This window comes from Bufo gargarizans, chromosome 5, assembly GCF_014858855.1.
Source record: "Bufo gargarizans isolate SCDJY-AF-19 chromosome 5, ASM1485885v1, whole genome shotgun sequence".
Classification (NCBI taxonomy): Eukaryota; Metazoa; Chordata; class Amphibia; order Anura; family Bufonidae; genus Bufo; species Bufo gargarizans.
In genome coordinates, this window is record NC_058084.1 from 493,399,251 (window position 1) to 493,418,769 (window position 19,519).

General features: G+C 43.0%; 1 protein-coding gene across 1 annotated transcript in view; it reads left to right on the forward strand.

Moving 5' to 3' along the window:
• The window catches only part of MALRD1 (MAM and LDL receptor class A domain containing 1), a 500,726-nt gene extending 488,177 nt beyond the window's left edge, over positions 1-12,549 (forward strand). The window contains exons 36-37 of the mRNA XM_044295614.1: positions 12,072-12,154; positions 12,464-12,549. Of these exons, the coding sequence (XP_044151549.1) occupies positions 12,072-12,154; positions 12,464-12,549 (169 nt within the window). The remainder of the gene's footprint in view (positions 1-12,071; positions 12,155-12,463) is intronic.
• The last annotated feature ends 6,970 nt before the right edge of the window (positions 12,550-19,519 follow it).

Sequence of the window (19,519 nt, forward strand, 5' to 3'; positions counted from 1 at the left end):
CAATGTTACAGCCGCTTTGATCGCACAAGGACAGTCTACATAATGATTCATTGCCTAAAACCATCTGCAAATACGCAGAGTAATTAGTCTGTGCAGGCTGATAGGGCGAGGATGCTGTGTCAGCAAAAACACCGCCACGTTCAGTCTCTCGCCTTCTGAGCCATTTATCAACATTCAGCTTGTGACAGCAGCGGCAGGCGACTATTGTGTATGTACATGTGAGGCAGTCACAGCCCCCGCCTGTTACACGGACTGAGGCATGTTCTGCTGTCAGGCAGGACTTACCATTGGCCATGGACAATACTGATGGTAATGAGCGGCCATTAATTAGATTAACATTTGACAACATTATAAAACAAACTCATTTGCACTTCTTTATTTTTATTTTTTAAATAGTAATGAATGAATATGGTTTCATAATATGATGTCATCCAATCCATCCATCATCACTTTTGAAAAAAATAAATAAATAGGTGCAAAATTTGTAAAAATGGAATTATATAAAACAAATGGAACCTGTAACTGGAACAGGGTCGCTTTAAATGAGGGCATCTGAAGCCAAGGAATGTACAAGTGCAGTGAGCCCCTGAGGAGCCTGGCTTGGGCCTGGTTATTGACTCCATCATCCATCCATTGGCCCCTGCCACTTCACAGCAGTTATGCCAGATATGTGCCCCCTTCACAGCACTTATGCCCAGATATGCGCCCCATCACAGCAGTTATGTCAAAATCTATGCCCATTTCACAGTAGTTATGCCCAGAGATGCTCCCTTCACGGTAGTTATGCACAGATATGTACCCCTTTCACAGTAGCTATGCCAAGATATGTGCCCCCTTCACAGTAGCTATGCCAAGATATGTGCCCCTTCACAGTAGCTATGTCCAGATATGTGCCCCCTTCACAGTAACTATGCCCAGATATGTACCCCTTTCACAGTAGCTATGCCAAGATATGTGCCTCTTCACAGTAGCAATGTCCAGATATGTGCCCCCTTCACAGTAGTTATCCCCAGATATGTGCCCCCTTCACAGTAGCTTTGCCAAGATATGTGCCCCTTCACAGTAGTTATGCCCAAATATGTGCCCCTTCACAATAATTATGCCCAGATATGTGCCTCTAACAGTAGTTATGTCCAGATATGTGCCCCTTCACAGTAGTTATGCCCAGATATGTGCCTCTAACAGTAGTTATGTCCAGATATGTGCCCCCTTCCAGGGCCGGTGCTACCATAAGGCAGACCAAGCGTCTGCCTTAGGGCGCACACTGGGGGAGGGCGGAAAAATGTGACATGGAGGGGGAGAAATGTGACATGAAGGGCTGATGTGACATAGGGGGGTAATTTGACATGGGGGCATGATGGCTGACATGGGGGCATGATGGCTGACATGGGGGCATGATGGCTTACCTGGGGGCTGATGGCTGACATGGGGGGGCTAATGCCTGACATGGTGGCATGATGGCTGACATGGGGGGCTGATGGATGGGGGCTGATGGATGGGGGCTGATGTCTGACATGGGGTCTGATCTGAGGTCTGATTAACATTGGGGGTCTGATTGGGGCTGTGAGCTGAGATCTGATGAACATTGGGGGTCTGATTGCTGGTCTGACCTGAGGTGTAATGGAAAATATGTTTTTCTTATTATCCTCCTCTAAAACCTAGGTGTGTGTCAGAGGGCAAAAAATAGGGTCCTCAAACCAGCGATTGTCTGAAGCAGAGAGAAGATACCAGGACCACACAGAGGAGAAGCCAGCTGCTGCAGACGGGAAAAGGGCCAGGTGAGCTGCGAGGGGGGCGCCAAAATGTAGCTTTGCTTGTGTTGGCAAAAATCCTTGCACCGGCCCTGCCCCCTTCACAATAGTTATGTCCAGATATGTGCCCCTTCACAGTACTTATGCCCAGATATGTGCCCCTTCACAGTAGTTATGCCCAGATATGTGCCCCCTTCACAGTAGTTATGTCCAGATATGTGCCCCCTTCACAGTAGCAGTGTGATGTCTGACACTACATTGTGCTACTGCTGTGGAGCCATATTTAGATTGTATGCTGCCCTAGGCACTTTAGTGCCTGCTTCCTCCCCCCACTGAAGTCCATATTTTTTAGATAGCTGACGGTAAAATGCTCCCTAGGCTTTCAGCTATCCCTCAAGACTCCCTCATACGCTTGCACAATTAAAGGGCTGACCTGTTCCATGTGCGCTTGGCAGCAGCAGAAACCTGTGTTTTATGATGTTTTATTATATGCAAACGGTGGTGTTACGATTACTCCTAGAGGCTCCACTCTCTCTGTAACTGCTGTGCCCTCTGCACTTTGACATGGCCCGTTGGGATGACATTTTCACTGCCAAGCCCTGTCAAAGTAGACTGGGAGCAGCAGTTGCAAAGAAATCAGAGCCTCTAGGTGTAATGACAACGCCCCCGTTTGTCCTAGAGGCTCATTTGCATATATGAACATCATTTTTCTCAGCAATGCGGACACATATGAACATGGGACCAACACAGATGCCTTCAGCTGCCAAGCGCACATGTAACAGGTCAGGTTCAAAACTGCGGACAGATGCCCTTTATATCAATTGTTCTGGTTCAGAGCTGAACCCAGACATATCCCCTTCTCCCCCCACTCAGCCCATTTCATACTCCGATGCTCTCCCTTGGTGTGCGCTGTAAAGCGTAGGGCAAGGGCTGTTTTGTTTACAGCCCTAGCAGTGTTCCCGGTGGCGTCACTGGCATTAATGGACGGCTTAACAGGCTAAGGCAGTGCTAAAGCCCGTCCATTAGTGCCGGTGACATCACTGGGCTCACTGCTAGGCGGAATCCCCCCCATAGTTTCTCTACAGTGCCCTCAGTACTAATACTATGGAGCCCTCAGTAGTAATAGCCGCCACCACTGCGCACAGTATTTATAATGATCCCTGCAGCGCCCCCTGTAATTATATCTGCCGTACCCCCTGTAGTTATATTCTTCTCTGTAGTGCCCCCATAAATTATAATGCCTGTCCTCTCCCTACAGTCTTCTATACAATACAGTCCCATGTAAATACCATCACTCCTCTCCCTCCAGTAATCTATAACATACAGTCCCATGTAAATAACCTCTCTTGCTTACAGTCTTCTATAAGATACAGTCCCATGTAAATAAGATAAATCCCCTCCTTCAGCCTCTCCAACACATAGTCCCATATAAATAACATTACTCCTTACCCTCCAGTCCTCTATAATATCCAGTCCCATGTAAATAACATCAGTCATCTCCCCCATCCATAGAATTATTGGGACCCCATATAACACAATATGAGACTTTAGCCTAAGGGATGTGCTTCACTGGGATGTTGTTCACTGCTGGACCTCATAGACCAGGGGTAGGCAACCTCCGACACTCCAGCTGTTGTGAAACTACAACTCCCAGCATGCATACTTCCTCTGCTCTGAACTCTCACAGAAATAAATGGAGCATGCTGGGAATTGTAGTTTCACAACAGCTGCAGTGCCAAAGGTTGCTGATCCCTGTCATAGACCTTGTTTAGGGTCAGCTACATCATCGTGCCAGAACTTTGGCCTATTGGAAGGTTCTCTGGTAACCCAGTTCAACCTTGTTGGACTTGTATCTTACTGTTACAAATTTGTAAATTAACTCTAGCATTTCTTTATAATCTCCATGGGCCTAAGGTAGGCAGTAACTCCTACTTAATGGGATAATGTTCATGTTTAATGTACTTTTGCTATGTGACGTTTGTAATCCAAGAGCTAAAATGTGCCCTGCTCAGAGATAGATGGACTGATGGATGGATAGATGGATAGACATGAAATTATACCATATAAACCACTAGATGCTCAGCAAAGTGGGTAACACAAGGGAATCTTGCACTAACGTGTCTGGAGATTGGGGGTCATTTATAAAACAGAAATACACCTAAATTAGGCAGTTTGTAGCGCAAAAGTCTGCAACTTCTCCCCGATCACGCAGGTCTAAAAAAGTTGGAGTGGGCGGGGAAGGGGAGGGTCCGACAGGTCCATGTCATTTATCATTTTCTACGCCTGTTTTTGGCGTAGAAAGTGGTCTAACGCTGGGTTCAGACCTGAGCGTTCTGAAAGAGCGCTCTGTATTCGCGATTGTACCGGCATTTGCAATCGCGCATACAGAAACAAGCGAACGCCCATTGTCGCGCGTTCCCGAAAGTCTATGTACGGGAACGCGCGACAAGACGCCCCTAAGAAGCTCATGTACTTCTTGGGGCGTCGGGCGTTTTACAGCGCGATCGTACGCGCTGTAAAACGCCCAGGTGAGAACCATTCCCATAGGGAATCATTGGTTTCTCCTTGTTGAGCATTTTACAGCCCGTAGGAACGCGCTGTAAAATGCTCAGGTGTGAACCCAGCGTAAATGTAAGACAGCTAGGAGTCTGCCTTACATTAAGAAGTGGAGGAGGATCTGCCAAAGTTATGTAGAAGCCTGCGCCTTTTCATAACCTCTGCGGATCCACCGCCAGGTATAGGAGTTATTAAAACCGGCTTCTAAAATGCCGGTCTTAATAAATGTGCCCCATTGTGTCTACCATTGGATCACCAGGGACTGTGCACAGATTATACCGTACTATTGCACCATCAAAGACAATTGTACTAAATGCTTATAATATATTGGAATTGCCTGCTGTATTCACACTGTGGGGGCTTCCTCTTTGGGTGGTTGGTACTTTGCCATGTTTGTTTAATTAATCAGAATATCTAGTCTTGCTCTTGCATGTACTGTCAGCCCAGATGAGTCAGAGTATCTCATACTCTTGTCTTATCTCCCTGTGTGTTCTCTTTAGGCAGAAAGTCAGACACATTCCTTGTTCTACCTTCTCTGAGTATTTTGTGCTTTAGATATCCCTCCTCCTTCATCTTGGCTCGGTTTTCTTCTCACTGATATTTGCATTGTAGTTTGCACTGCTAGGTACCATGCCTGTTATATTTTCAGTTTTACCGGTATTCTTTTGGCATTAGGACTTAGATGGCAGCTTCACTCTCCTTGTTCTTTAGCACATGTACACTATCAGAATATATTTTAAGTTGTTTGTGCTTAGGTCTTATCCCAGCTCCTGCACGTGTTTTACTTCTCTGCTGCGCCATTAAAGGTGGAATGTGGCATTACATTGATTCCCTGATACAGAGATCTGGTCTTCGCTGCAGAGAACCTCTAGGTCACTACCACATGAGTAGTCTTCCTTTGCAACATCTGATGTGACAATAGCTGGTGACACCAGGGTTTAATACAATATTGGAAAACGGAACTCAGTTGGTGGACAGAGGTCATGGCTGACAGAATTTAGGTTATATGATAGACAGGCAAACTCTGCTGGGTTAGGAACAGGAGTAACAAACAGAGAGAGAACACCCTAGCACAGAGCTGGAACACTAGCAACCTATTGCTCAGGCCCAGAGTGAAGTGAACGGGCATGTGCCACAAACAAAGGATGTCAGTGGTAGTGGCTCTTAATGCTCCTTAGGGCCAGGTAGTGATAGGAAGGTGCACCCTTTCTTCCCTCGGGACTCATCCTGATCTTAAGGCTTCAGCCTGATGGTAGTTGGGGTGCCCTTGGTGTTATAAGTGTTTTACGGTGCAAGGATGAAGATGTAGGTGCTGTGACCGGCTAATGGTGCTGAAGTCAGTAACCAGGCCAGTTGTAGAAAACAAACAAGACTCACTTTACTAAAGTTCAGAATAAGAGTTGTAGTCTATCCAATGGTGTCAAACAGTGCACGGTGTAAATCTCCCCAGATAGCAATTAATGGTATAAACCAGGATGGGAGCTGTAGTACTCCTTCCCTCTACCTCTCAAAGGCCTTTCTCTGCAGAATCTAAGGCTGGCAATAAGGTTCTTTTAAATTGTCTGTAATTCCCAGCTGAGGGGTACAGGATTAAGATACGACTGGCCAGGACCGTGTCCAAGTGTGAAAGGTGTGTTAGCAATGTCCCTCTCACTGCAGTAAAGTCTTTATCAGCCGTAAACGGCAAATGCCATACTGACTCTAATTCTCGGCCATGCAGATTCTGGACCTTCTAGTTCTTTCTCTCTCTTTCTGGAGTACTGTATAGTAGAGATGGTTTTCTTGATGCAAAGCTCCATGTAGCTCCCCTCACATACAGCTAACACACACTCAACTCTGAACTAGGGGCAGACCTAAGTCCATCACCTAGCTTCCTACAGGGTCAGAGTCAGGATTGTTAATCCTGACTGATCCATACAGTGCTATACCGTTTGCAATAAATCTGAACATTATACAAAAAGAAGCAATTTGTAAATACCCTGTTTTGGGGTACTGTGCATATTCTGAGGCAGAATAGTATTGATACATACTGGCTCTTTAAAAATCTATGTTAAGCACATGTGCACAATGCAACAGCAGAGGCCCCAGCATTGACCAGGAGAGGAGAGAGAAAGCAGACATTGGGGACACCAGACACAGCAGTGGAAGAGGAAGGCCAACCTGAACCACAGACCGTGACACTTCCATTGTGAACACAAGACATAATAAATATGTAAATAGAGTAATAATAACTTATTACTCCATGTCATTTATCGCACAAGTAAGCAAGCAACTATGTGCTAGAGGCTGCTGAAACTGAACAACCTCCAGAATACTCAGCAGCTTCTATGGCACCATAACCACCATAAATGATACCTACCTTCTTAGTCTTGTTTGCTCTGTCTAGTGTTTGTTACTTTATAGAACTGCTTCCTACAACAAGTCTTCTATGTGACCTTTCCAAGTATTGTTCATTAAATTGTTTCTTTTGAGATGAGCCTACCTATTGGCCTCCTGGCACTTCTCTAATGACTTATCCATCATCATCCTGTCACGAGAATAGAAATGAACGCATGGCACATCCACTGGCAAATTCATTTAGTATTGCATCTGGGATCTACAGCATGAAGAGTCAGCACATCTCAAATACTGTTTGCCCAGTCATTTAAACAATTTCGTGGGCGGAAAAAGCTGAAAAGCGAATCTATGGGGAGTTTAACTGAACAAGTATGAAGCCTAGTAATAAAGTTGTAGGCATTTTATCTTTATTGAGAAGTGAATCTCCACCTTTTATCATCAAGTTGATTTTATATCTAGCATTCTGTGCTGATTAAGTTCTTGATATATAACTACCATATAGTGGTCGGAGCTTTTCTAATACAGAGCCCCAAACACCTCTGTATAGACAGTATATACCAGGGGTGCACAACCTGCGGCCCGGGGGCCACATACAGCCCTTGATATCATTCTGTGCGGCTGCCAACATCTGCAGACAAACATGTATGTCTATGTCTTGTGGCTGCTCACATACATTTTTCATGTATTCTCCCATTATATGGGAATTCTGGAGATATAACCAATCATTTATAGTATATACAATACTCCATAAATACAGAATTTCAGTTGGTAATACCCCTTTAACTTTTATTTTTGTCCCTTGGGATTCCTTCAGTCTGACAATGTGGCCCCCAACCAGAAAAGGTTGTGCACCCCTGGTATAGACGGTATAGTATAGTCATCATTTGTGACCTACAAAAATCTTTCAAAAATGATATCCCTTAGTCCAGGGGTGGCCAACCTTACATACACAAAGAGCCTAAAAAAAAAAAGTATGACTACTAGGAGCCACAGGCTATACATTTACACACAGTTACCGTATTTTTCGCCCTACAAGATGCACCTAGGTTTTAACAAAGAAAATTAAGATTAATATTAAGATTAATATTCAAAAATATATTTTTCATCAGACCTCAGATCAGACTCCTAAATCAGATCCCTAATCCTTATCTGACCTACAATAAGATCCCCAAACCTCATCAGACTTCCAAATCAAACCCCCCAAATCAGACCCCCAATGCTTGGATCAGACAACACAAATCAGACTCCCAGTGTCAGACCCTCAGTGCTCAGATCTCCTTCACATGCTCAGATCCCCCCTCATGCTCAGATCTCCCCCCTTTCAAATCTGCCCCCCCCCATGCTCAGACCTGACCAACCCATGCTCAAATCTGAAACCTCATGATCAGATCAGACCCCTATTGCTCAGATCTGGACCCTCCCCCCCCATGCTCAGATCAGACCCCCAATTGCCCAGATCAGGACAACCCCCCCCCCCCCCATGCTCCGATCTCTTCCCTCTCCTGATCAGGCACTGGGCTCCTGCTCAGTCGGGCACCTGCTACTTTGCAGGTCTGACATGCTCTCCACTGTGACCTGATGAGCGCAATGTCAGGTCATAGTGCGTGTCTCCACGTACTACGTTCTTACACTGTGTGCATCAGGATGTAGTGGAGAGTGAGCTGGAGATGCAAAGTAGTAACAGTGCCCGATAAGGAAAAAAGATCTGAGCATGGGGTGCAGCGTGCTCCCTGGCTTCACAGCTAGAGCCTCACTTGAAGAAGCAAAGAGCCGCATGTGGCTCAAGAGCCACAGGTTGGCCACCCCTGCCTTAGTCAATTGTAACTCTTCATACCTTATGAAAAAGTACTATAAAAAACTCTGGTGTCATATTTAAATGACGGTTCAAATGTCCACTGGGCAGATCCAGACCATTTACGTGTCCTGTTCAGTCTTTGATAAGCCTGTCCGTGGTCCTGGTTGATTTATGTGGACGATGTCTACAACACGATCCACAGATTGCGCGCAATCTGGTGTTTGCAAGGCAGTGCTGTAGAACAGCAAGCAGACTGCAGTGATAACTACAGACACCACTGACCAGAACCACAGCCAACAAACTCAAAACAGCTACCTGTCATATACACCACTCCAGTTAGCAGAGACTAGGGCTACCACTAGATATCCCCCAGTGCCTGCCAAAAGGCAGGATGGACTAAGCTGCTAGAGACCCAGGTTGCATCGATGGAGTAAATCGACAGGAAATAGGTGCAAGTTTGCCGGTTGCAAATCTAACCAGATGATCAAAGGAAAAAGCAAGCTGGAGTCAAAACCAGGATGGTACATACGTATATAGCCAAGAGGTTCATTGGTAGAACAAGCTAAGGTCCAAACTAGTGATGAGTAAAGCGCGCTTCAGATCTTACATTCAAAGTCGCTTCATTCAAAACTTTAGATTGATGCTGTACGGAGATCCGTTTTCGTACAGTATTAAATTGTTTGGGCTCCGATGAGCCGAAGTTAGACTTTGTCGAATAACTTCGGTTATTGATTTTTAAAGTGGAAAACCACTTTAAAACTTGAAACCAAACTGGTATCTCTGAACCGAAGCCGAGTTCGGTTTCAAGTTTTTAAGTGGTTTTCCACTTTAAAAACCAATAACCAAAGTTATTCAACGAAGTCTAACTTCGGCTCGTCGGAGCCCAAACATTTTAATACTGTACAGAGACGGATCTCCGTACAGTAATAATTCAAAGTTTTGAATGAAGCGACTTCAGATGTAACATCCGAAGCTCGTTTCACTCATCACTAGTCCAAACCTAGAAAGTACAGAGGTTCCCAAATCATTAGCCAAGAGGTTAATTAGTGGAACTAGCCAAGAGGGTAAACGAGAGATCAGGCACAAGTCACAGGATCACACACAGGAGACATGACACTATACCCAAACTGACTGGGTATCAGTACCCGGTTTAAATCCCCTGCCTACACCTCTGATTGGCCAGTCAGCCAGAGCTTGACTGGTCAGCACAGCCACCTTCAGGAAATGGGCGTTTGACGGTTGCATGCACCTTTCCCTGTCTCCTCTGGAACGACCACACAACAATTACTTTGCCAACTAGGGGAAATTTTCCCTTTCCACACATGGGCAAACACTTTGTGTATGCAAAGGTTTTCTGCTCTACCTTTATAGGCAACCCGGCAGGCTTAAAGAAGACTGAACAGAACATCTAGACAGTCCAGAAATACACAGCAGTACACTCCAGCTCACCTGTACCTTTCTTGTACCACATGTGCATGGTTGTAGTCCGATTCTCGACCTTTTGTAATCCATAAAGTAAAAACCAGCACCGTTCTTAAAAGCTGTGATCCTTTATTCTTGAGCGTACAGCAAGCACATACAAATAATCACACCACCCCGACTGTAAACGCGTTTCAGGCAAACTACATGTCCTTAATCATTAGCAATTAATAGTTTGTCCGAAACGCGTTTACAGTCGGGGTGTCGTGATTATTTGTATGTGCTTACTGTACTCAAGAATAAAGGATCGCCACAGCTTTTAAGAACGGTGCTGGTTTTTACTTTATGGAGTCCAGAAATACCCAGTGAACTTTTGAGCCTCCCAGTGAATAATGGAAATAACTTTGGCAAACTCGTTTCAGGTCACAAACCGCAGTGAAAGTGGTTCATAAGATAAGGGAAAAGATAAGATAAACTTTATTTATTCCTAAAAACAGGGGAAAAATGCAATGTTGCAGCATGTCACACAAATAATCAAACACAAAACAAAAAAAGCACAAATCATGCTGATTGGTTCCCTTTAAAGGGGCTATGCCATGATTAATGTGAAAAAAAAAAAATCTAAATCAGGCAATCTCTTTCTAACAAAGCTAGAACCAGCCCCGTACCTGACAGGGATGCAGATGTCTCCCCATTCATTACTTTCTAGCTTAGCTAGATTTATTTCAGGCTGGCAGCTCAGGGGGCATGTCCTTTCTGCTGCAGCTCTTCCCTAGTAACTGTCACAGCTTCTAACAGTAGATACAGCTGGTGGTAGTTGAAGGATAGAACTGAGCATGTGCGACCACCCCAGTGATGTTACTGAGGTGGACAGAGAAATAAGGAATGAACAAACAGCAGTTACCTTTTATTAAATAACTCAGTGGCAGTACTAAATTTGTAATGGCATGCAACTACAAAAATATTCAGATCCAGGTGCTGGTTTGAAATATGGAGCATATATTATGTGGTACAATCCCTTTAAATAATAACACGTCATCCGTCTGTAGTCACCCCTACGAGGAGCTTAGGATTTTACTATAAACTGTTCTATTATTGAATTCCATTTAATCACAGTATGTAGCAATCACTCAATCCTTCTTTGCTCTCTTTAAAGTGGTTATCCGGTAATTAATATTGATGACCTATTCTCTGGATAGGTCATTAATTTCAGATGGGGGGGGATCTGACAACTGTTAGAAGAACCTGGCGCTCCATGATCACTGCGGCCACATCACCGTGCATCGGTCACGTGACCTAGGAGCAGCTCAGCCCCATTGAAGTGAATGGGGCTGAGCTGCAATACCAAGCACTGCTGCTATACAATGTACTGCAGTGTGCTTGGAAAGCTGCTGGGAGGCCGCCGCACTCATCAGAGCTCCGGTGACCGCAGTGGCTCCATGAAACAGCTGATCGGCAGGGGTAACGGGACTCAGACCCCCGCTAATGTAATAATTAGGGATGAGCAAATCCATAAAAAAAACATTTCCCGAACTCGGATTCGGTTCTAAGTGGTACCTTAGAACCGAACCCGAGTTTGGGAAATGTTTCTTTACAGTGTAAATCAATTTCTGAAGTTATTATTCTAAGTCTCGCGAGACTTCGCGAAGTAATAAGTTAGGCTCATCGGAGCCAATACATTCTAAAACTGTACAGAGCGCTCGCTGCGTACAATATTGAAACGAAGTTTTATGCGAATCGACTTCAGATGTTTCCTCCGAAGTCGATTTGCTCATCCCTAGTAATAATGATGACTTATCCTGAGGAGAGGTCATCATGAGCCATTCCTGGATAAATCCTTTAAGGTCGCATTAGATGTTGAGATGAAGATATTGTAGCCAACAAAATGCTGGTAGATCCCACCAATTGGCCAGACAGTTGTGACCATGTTTCGAACTATTGCAACCATAACTGGAGAAAAAAATCTGAAATATGCTGTTTTAAAACTGTCAGGTTATAGTATCTGCTTTCAGTATCTGATGTAAGAAATGGAGTCAAAATTGAATAATAGAGCCCAAGATGCCCACCATGTTGTCTGACATACTCCATATTTGCTTCCTGCGATCTTTTATACAGTATGTGAAACCATTTATCTTATGGCTGCTGCTCTGATTTAGAAAATGTATAATCTCTATGACCATTTTTTTCTCTTATGACCTATGATTTCTTTTCAGTTGCAAAGGAAAATGGCAGGGAATACGATGTCACGTCCATTCACCTGAAGTATCTCTGAATACGCCAGAAACTGATAACACAGGTAAGAAGAACACGTGCTCTAAGCATTACGGTTTTTGGAGTGTTCCCTCATTCTTCAAGTTTTTATATCCATTGGGCCACAACCGATGGCCATGCAAAGATTGCACCCACACTTCACCATTGTTGCTGTATTTTTTTGGTATATATTGTATGGTATGGGAACAGGAACGTTTGCTGGAACATGTAGGTTTTAGCATTGGGATGGAGGTATCCCCAATGTGTACATGTAGCAACCCCTTAAGATCCATAAAACCAGTAATTTTTTTAATGATTTTACTAAATTTGGGATATGTGTCTTCTATCCATACAGGTCTGTGGATTGGTATTAGTATTGGATTAGCGTTTCTATTGACGGGAGCTATTATTGTCTTCTTATTCTACTCCTGTAAAAGGTAAGCTGGTTCCTTTATTTACTGGGTCTCATAGCAAGCCGTTTATCACACTTAGGCCTTGTTCACACGTCCGTTATTTGATCAGTGATTTCCATCAGTTATTGTGAGCCAAAACCAGGTACGGGTCAAAATCACAGAACAGGAATAGATCTTTCAATTATACCTTATGTCTGTGTCACCTCCACTCCTGGTTTTGGCTCACAAAAACTGATGGAAATAACTGATCAAATAACTGATGTGTGAACTGGGCCTTAGCAGTACTAGAAATGAAAGCTGGAAAAAATGGTGCCATGCTCCTTTGGATCCTGTATTATGGAGGTATGAAATAGAGGGAAATATAGCAGGGCCTTATGTACCTCCATGGATGCCTTACTATGGTTTCATACAACACAGAGGTATAATGGGCCCATTAGTCCACAGATATTTCATAAATGTTAGGTAGCTAGATAGAGGGATGTAGGGTAAAATTTATAAAGAATTCAGTTACAGCTTCTAAAAATTTGCAATATAGGGTTTTGCAACTTTTTGGCCTTACTTACGCAAACATTTGTGACTTTTTGCATTTTCACAAAACTAACTCCAGTTTTGAAAAGTGGCTGGGACAGTGGGCATAATTGGCTATGGTAATTAATTTCACTCCAGATTTAACACTTATTTAAAAGTAGCAATAAAAGTCACAAATGACTATAGGGAAGGGGGGTGGCATAAAAAACTGGAGTAGCATTTCTGTCGGGTATCAAATTTAACAATGTGCGACTTTTGATAAATTTGGTGCAAAGTACACCATCGCAGACTCAAGCAAAATTGGTAGAAAACTTTAAGAAAATAATTGAAGCTGGAACTAGAAATCCAAAGGATTGATTCTGGAAGATTGCAGGGTTTCTTTACCACAATGGATGTTTTCAGTTCAGAAACAAAATGTTCTTCAGGAGAACATACAAAAATCAATACTCTACAACCTTTCTACTTAACCCCCCTGTGGCCCCTTAAAAGGCGCACAGATTTATTTTTGTAAAAAAAAATTGCTTTCACAAACGCAAAAAAAAAAAAATCACACAAACGTTATAGGACTGCTAATGGTTATATGGTGGGAGAAAACTGCAAGGTTCATGTCCATGGCCACAGGTGGTCGATCAGCTGGACTGTATTTACAGTTTGTGATACCCCAAAAACCCCTTGTGAAAAGGACTTCAGGTGGATTGTAAAAGAATTCCATTACAGATAGTCTCTTTTCAAATACCAGCTTTGCTAGGGTTTAGGGCATTAATGGCTAAACTCCAGCACACCAGCGGTGGTGAAACTATGATGCCCAGCATGCTCCATTCATTTCTGTGGAGTTCTGAGATCAGCCCAGCAAGTGTACATCATGGGAGTCGTAGTTTTACCACAGCTGGAGTTCCGGAGGTTAGCCATCACAGGCATTTATGTTTTGTCCACACAAGACATAAATGCAACAAAAAAAAATTAAAAATTGGTGAGGAATAGGTGTCAAAATGTGGACTTGCCTTAGATATTTCTATATATTGCAAATGGTGACATCCACAGCATACATTGGCTAACTGCTAATCTAAAATCCACTTAGGACGGGTATTATAATGCAGTTCCAGGCAGAAAATAGACAGTATCAGCCAAGAAAGGTCTAGTTACCCTTGCAGGACCTTTAAATGGGTTTTCCCGTGAAGACAACTTATCCCTTATCCACAGGATATCTGATCTAGTCGGATACTGCTGATCACCGGTGGACCCCATCGACTATAATGGGAACCAGCGCGGATCCGACTGGTTTCCAATAGAGGTGCCGGTTTTTAAGAGGGCAAAAATTGTTGTATGCAACGGTTTTTGTCTGGCATTTGAAAGAAGGAACTGAGCATGTGCGTCCACCTCAGGAAGGTACACATAAAAATAAGAAAAAGAGCAAACAGCAGGTGGCGCTATACAGATACATTTTATTGAATAACTCATTGGCTATATAACATTTTAATTTACATGCAACTACAAAAGTATAAAGTTTGAAAAATGTAGTCTATTTTTCATGGGACAACCTCTTTAATATGGAAATGAGTTACTATTTTTCCTGGTTGTACCACATCATCCACAGGCTGGACACAGGGGATGTCATTATTTCTCAAACTGTATTCCTTCCTTGACTGACCCTTTTATTTTCTCATCCATCTCCGCTTGCGCGGTATATGTGAATAGCAGGAAAAATAATATTTGGCTGTTATAGTCTCGTCCGTTTAGATGTCTCTTCCTTTAAAACTTTATGATCTCGCTATTTAAAATTAATGCTTCCTTTCATTTTATTCTCCAACAGGAAACATAAAGGCAATACTACCAGTGGGTTTTCCAATCCAAATTATGCAGGGAGCAGCACGACTTCTCCGAACGAGGTGCATAAAATCTTTATCAACCATTACAGTGCATTCGCTTTGAGCCACAGAGAAAACAGCAAAGCAGCGCTCAGTCTTTATTCATGCACTTCTTCTTTAATGAAATACGTTCTTTGTTTAGCAAGCGAGCTGCGTTCACTGGGTCTTTGTGTTATTCTGCTCATACTGAGTACATAATCCTACCCTAAACCTATGGCATAGTATAAAACGCTATACAACACAGCGCTAAAAGTCCCCTCCTTTGCATCAGATAAAGCACTGTAGATGATGCCTGATGTTGTCACTGGTTTGATGACCGGTATGTAAATATGAAGGTTTCTGCTATTATTATTTTTCGAAATATCTGATTAATAAGGCAAACTGAGATGAAAATGGGTTGATAAGAAAGTGTTACTCAAAATGGTTGGATGGATGCTGTACATCGCCTAACAGTAGTACTTCAAAGGAGTGTAAGGAGCAAAATGTAAGTGTAAGGCTACATGCACACGAACGTTGTTTGTTTCCGTGTCCGTTCCGTTTTTTTTGTTTTCGCGGATAGGATGCGGATCCATTCATTTCAATGGGTCCGCAATAAATGCAGACAGTACACCGTGTGCTGTCCGCATCAGTATGTCCGTTCCGTAGTCCCGCAAAAAAAATAAACCATGTCCTATTCTTGTCCATTTTAGGCATTGTTACAATGGATCCGCAAAAAAAAACAAAAAACGGATGGCATACAGATGTCATCCGTTTATTTATTTTTTCGGATCCGCAATTTGCGGACCGCAAAACACATACGGTCGTGTGCATGTAGCCTAATGCGAACAGCAAGCGCTTCTTTACTCCTAAACTTTTAGGCATCTGTCAGCAGATTTGTACCTATGACACCGGCTGACCTGTTACATGTGCGCTTGGCAGCTGAAGGCATCTGTGTTGGTCCCATGTTCATATGTGCCCGCATTGCTGAGAATTATATATATTTTTAAATATATGCAAATGAGCCTCTAGGAGCAACAGGGGCGTTACCGTTACACCTTGAGGCTCTGCTCTCTCGGCAACTGCCACGCCCTCTCCACTACGATTGACAAGACCAGGCAGTGTAAATGTCATCACTGCCTGGTCCTGTCAATCAAAGTGCAGAGGGCGTGGCAGTTGCAGAGAGAGCAGAGCCTCTAGGTGTAATGGCAACGCCCCCTTTACTCCTAGAGGCTCATTTGCATATTGTAACATATTTTTCTCAGCAATGCAGCACATATGAACATGGGACCAACACAGATGCCTTTAGCTGCCAAGCGCACATGTAACAGGTCAGCCAGTGTCATAGGTACAAGTCTGCTGACAGATGCCCTTTAATATGGGCGACTTTTTATTAAGATAGGTCACCGATATCAGATCAGTGGGGGTCTGATTCCCAGCACCTTCATAATCAGCTGATTGAAGGGGCTGTGAGGCTCTGGTGACTGCTGCCGCCTCTGTATTGTTCACCAGCTCTGTACACTGTGTAGTGACTGTGCCTGGTATTGTAGGTAAGTATGGGACAGTGCTACAGAGAACTGCGGTACTAGGCACAATCACTGCAAAATGTAGCGGTAATAAGGTGTGACCAGAGCCGAAGGTAGTGTGCAGTAAGCTCCAAGGCTCCCCCTTGTGGTTGCTGCAGGCAGACAGAATTTTGTCATTTGTATTTCGATGCAAAAAATGGGAGTTCTGTGTCAGGAAAAATATCCTTTCATATGTATTAGTGATTCATTTTAATAGTACTAAGTTTAAACATTTATTTACTGTTATCATTAATCATTCTCTTGTAGTTTTATGATACGGTGCATCCTAATGTCCATATCAGCGTTTTTCCCTGGAAATCAGCCCATGAGGTACATGTGAGTAATATATGATATCTTTAATGATCAACTATATGACGGTTAAATATAGTTTTGACTGCACAGTATCTGCTTTTGAGGAGATCCTGCAGACGGTGTCTTACTAAAATGTACCACCATTACCTTCAGTCACGGCAGCCAGGTAGAGGAAGATGGAGGCTGGGATTAGGCACTGGATCATTGGTGACTTGGCGCCAATTCATTAGGGATCCTCAAGTTATATGCAAATAAAGATAATTCATTCAATTCATTTCTATTCAACTTTGTTTCAAAAACTCAAGATTTTCTAGATCTCTGCTTGCTGTCAGTAACTAGAAGCATTTGTATCTTTAATGGGACAGTTCCATCCAAGAGGAGTATTTTTCAAATTCAATTTTTGTAGAAAACATTTTTTTAGAATATTTGTTTTTCTTTTTATTTGGACAGTTCTAAACCATTGATAATTAAATACAACATGATGTTCTCCTTTAGCAGTCAGCACAAGTTATAGGAAGTTCTATATAGATAGGTAAACCTTTGCTGTGATGGGAAGATTTTATCTGCAGGGTAATCCTCATAATAATGGTGGATGTAGAACTGGGATAATAATAATGGCTGCTCTATTGTTTTCTTGATAAAGATATCGACAGATGACTATTGCATTGATCAGTGTAATGTGTGATCTAATTGAGTCACTCATTCTCTTCCCTCTCTGGTCTCGGTGATGGCCTGACTGAGAAAGTTAAGAGAAACTGTTTACGGTGCTAAAAGTCCAAACAAAGAGGAACTTAAAGAGTCAGGACAGGAAGTAGAATCCACGGAGTGACTTCAAAAAAATTCTATCCAGAAAACCATCCAGCCAATTTCTATAAAGAAAAATTGCATAGAATATTCACATACAGGATGTTAATATGTGACACAAACATTTTGATGGAAGTGTCCGTTAAGAAGCTGTGACTCCATTCTATTTCCTTACTTTCACAAAGGTTCTGTTACAATGTATCAGTAACAGTAGGAGCTTTCAGCCTGAAATTCTATATAAATATGTCTGCTGCTTCTGTGGTTCCAGAGAATTGTCCACATTGAAACACTAGCAAGTAGAGTTGAGCGAACACCTGGATGTTCGGGTTCGAGAAGTTCGGCCGAACATCCCGGAAATGTTCGGGTTCGGGATCCGAACCCGATCCGAACTTCGTCCCGAACCCGAACCCCATTGAAGTCAATGGGGACCCGAACTTTTCGGCACTAAAAAGGCTGTAAAACAGCCCAGGAAAGAGCTAGAGGGCTGCAAAAGGCAGCAACATGTAGGTAAATCCCCTGCAAACAAATGTGGATAGGGAAATGAATTAAAATAAAAATTAAATAAATAAAAATTAACCAAAATCAATTGGAGAGAGGTTCCATAGCAGAGAATCTGGCTTCCCGTCACCCACCACTGGAACAGTCCATTCTCAGATATTTAGGCCCCGGCACCCAGGCAGAGGAGAGAGGTCCCGTAACAGACAATCTGGCTTCATGTCAGCAGAGAATTAGTCTGCATGTCATAGCAGAGAATGAGGCTTCACGTCAGCCACCACTGCAACAGTCCATTGGCATATATTTAGGCCCAGCACCCAGGCAGAGGAGAGAGGTCCCGTAACAGACAATCTGGCTTCATGTCAGCAGAGAATCAGTCTGCATGTCATAGCAGAGAATCAGGCTTCACGTCACCCACCACTGCAACAGTCCATTGTCATAAATTTAGGCCCAGCACTAGTGTTGAGCGGCATGTCCCATATTCGAATTCGCGAAATTTTGTGAATATTCGAAAGAATATTCGTAAAATATTCGCGATTATTCAAATTCGTTATTATTTCGCATATGCGATAATTCGAATTTTCGCATCGCATTATACATATATTTTATGCAAAATTCACATGTGCGCTAATGAAATCGCCTTACGAAGATTCGCAACTCAATTCAATCACTAATGTATGAATGCAATGCCCTTTGCCTCTGTTCTGGGACAAGTGTAGATATTCGCATGTGCGCTAATAAAATCGCCTTACGAAGATTCGCACCTCAATCACTTTCTAGGGAATGTGAGACTTTTGGGAATCAATCGAGATACAGTGGGGGGTGATGACAGTAGTTGACAGAGTACAGATCAATGTAATCTGTAAGGTGGAAAGTAAAATAAAAAATACGAATTTTCGTTAATCGAATTTTACGAAGTTCTACGTATTCGCGAATATGGTGCTATACTATATGAATGCACAGGCCTTTGCCTCTCTGTTCTGGGGACAAGTGTAGATATTTGCATTTGCGTTAATAAAATCGCATTACGAAGATTCGCAGCTCAATTCAATCACTAATGTATGAATGCAAAGCCCTTTGCCTCTGTTCTGGGACAAGTGTAGATATTCGCATGTGCGCTAATAAAATCGCCTTACGAAGATTCGCAACTCAATTCACTAATGTATGAATGCAAAGCCCTTTGCCTCTGTTCTGGGACGTGCCGATATTCGCATGTGCGCTAATAAAATCGCCTTACGAAGATTCGCGCCTCAATCACTTTCTAGGCAATGTGAGTAAGATCTGAGCTGTTGGACCTTTGGGAAACAATCAATTATATGTGTACTGTAATTTTGTGGGGGGGGGGGGAAAAAACAAAAAACGAATATTCGTTTTTACGAATATATAGCACTATATTCGAAATATTCGCGAAATCGCGAAGTTGCGATATTCGCGAAAAAAATTTGCTTTTCGA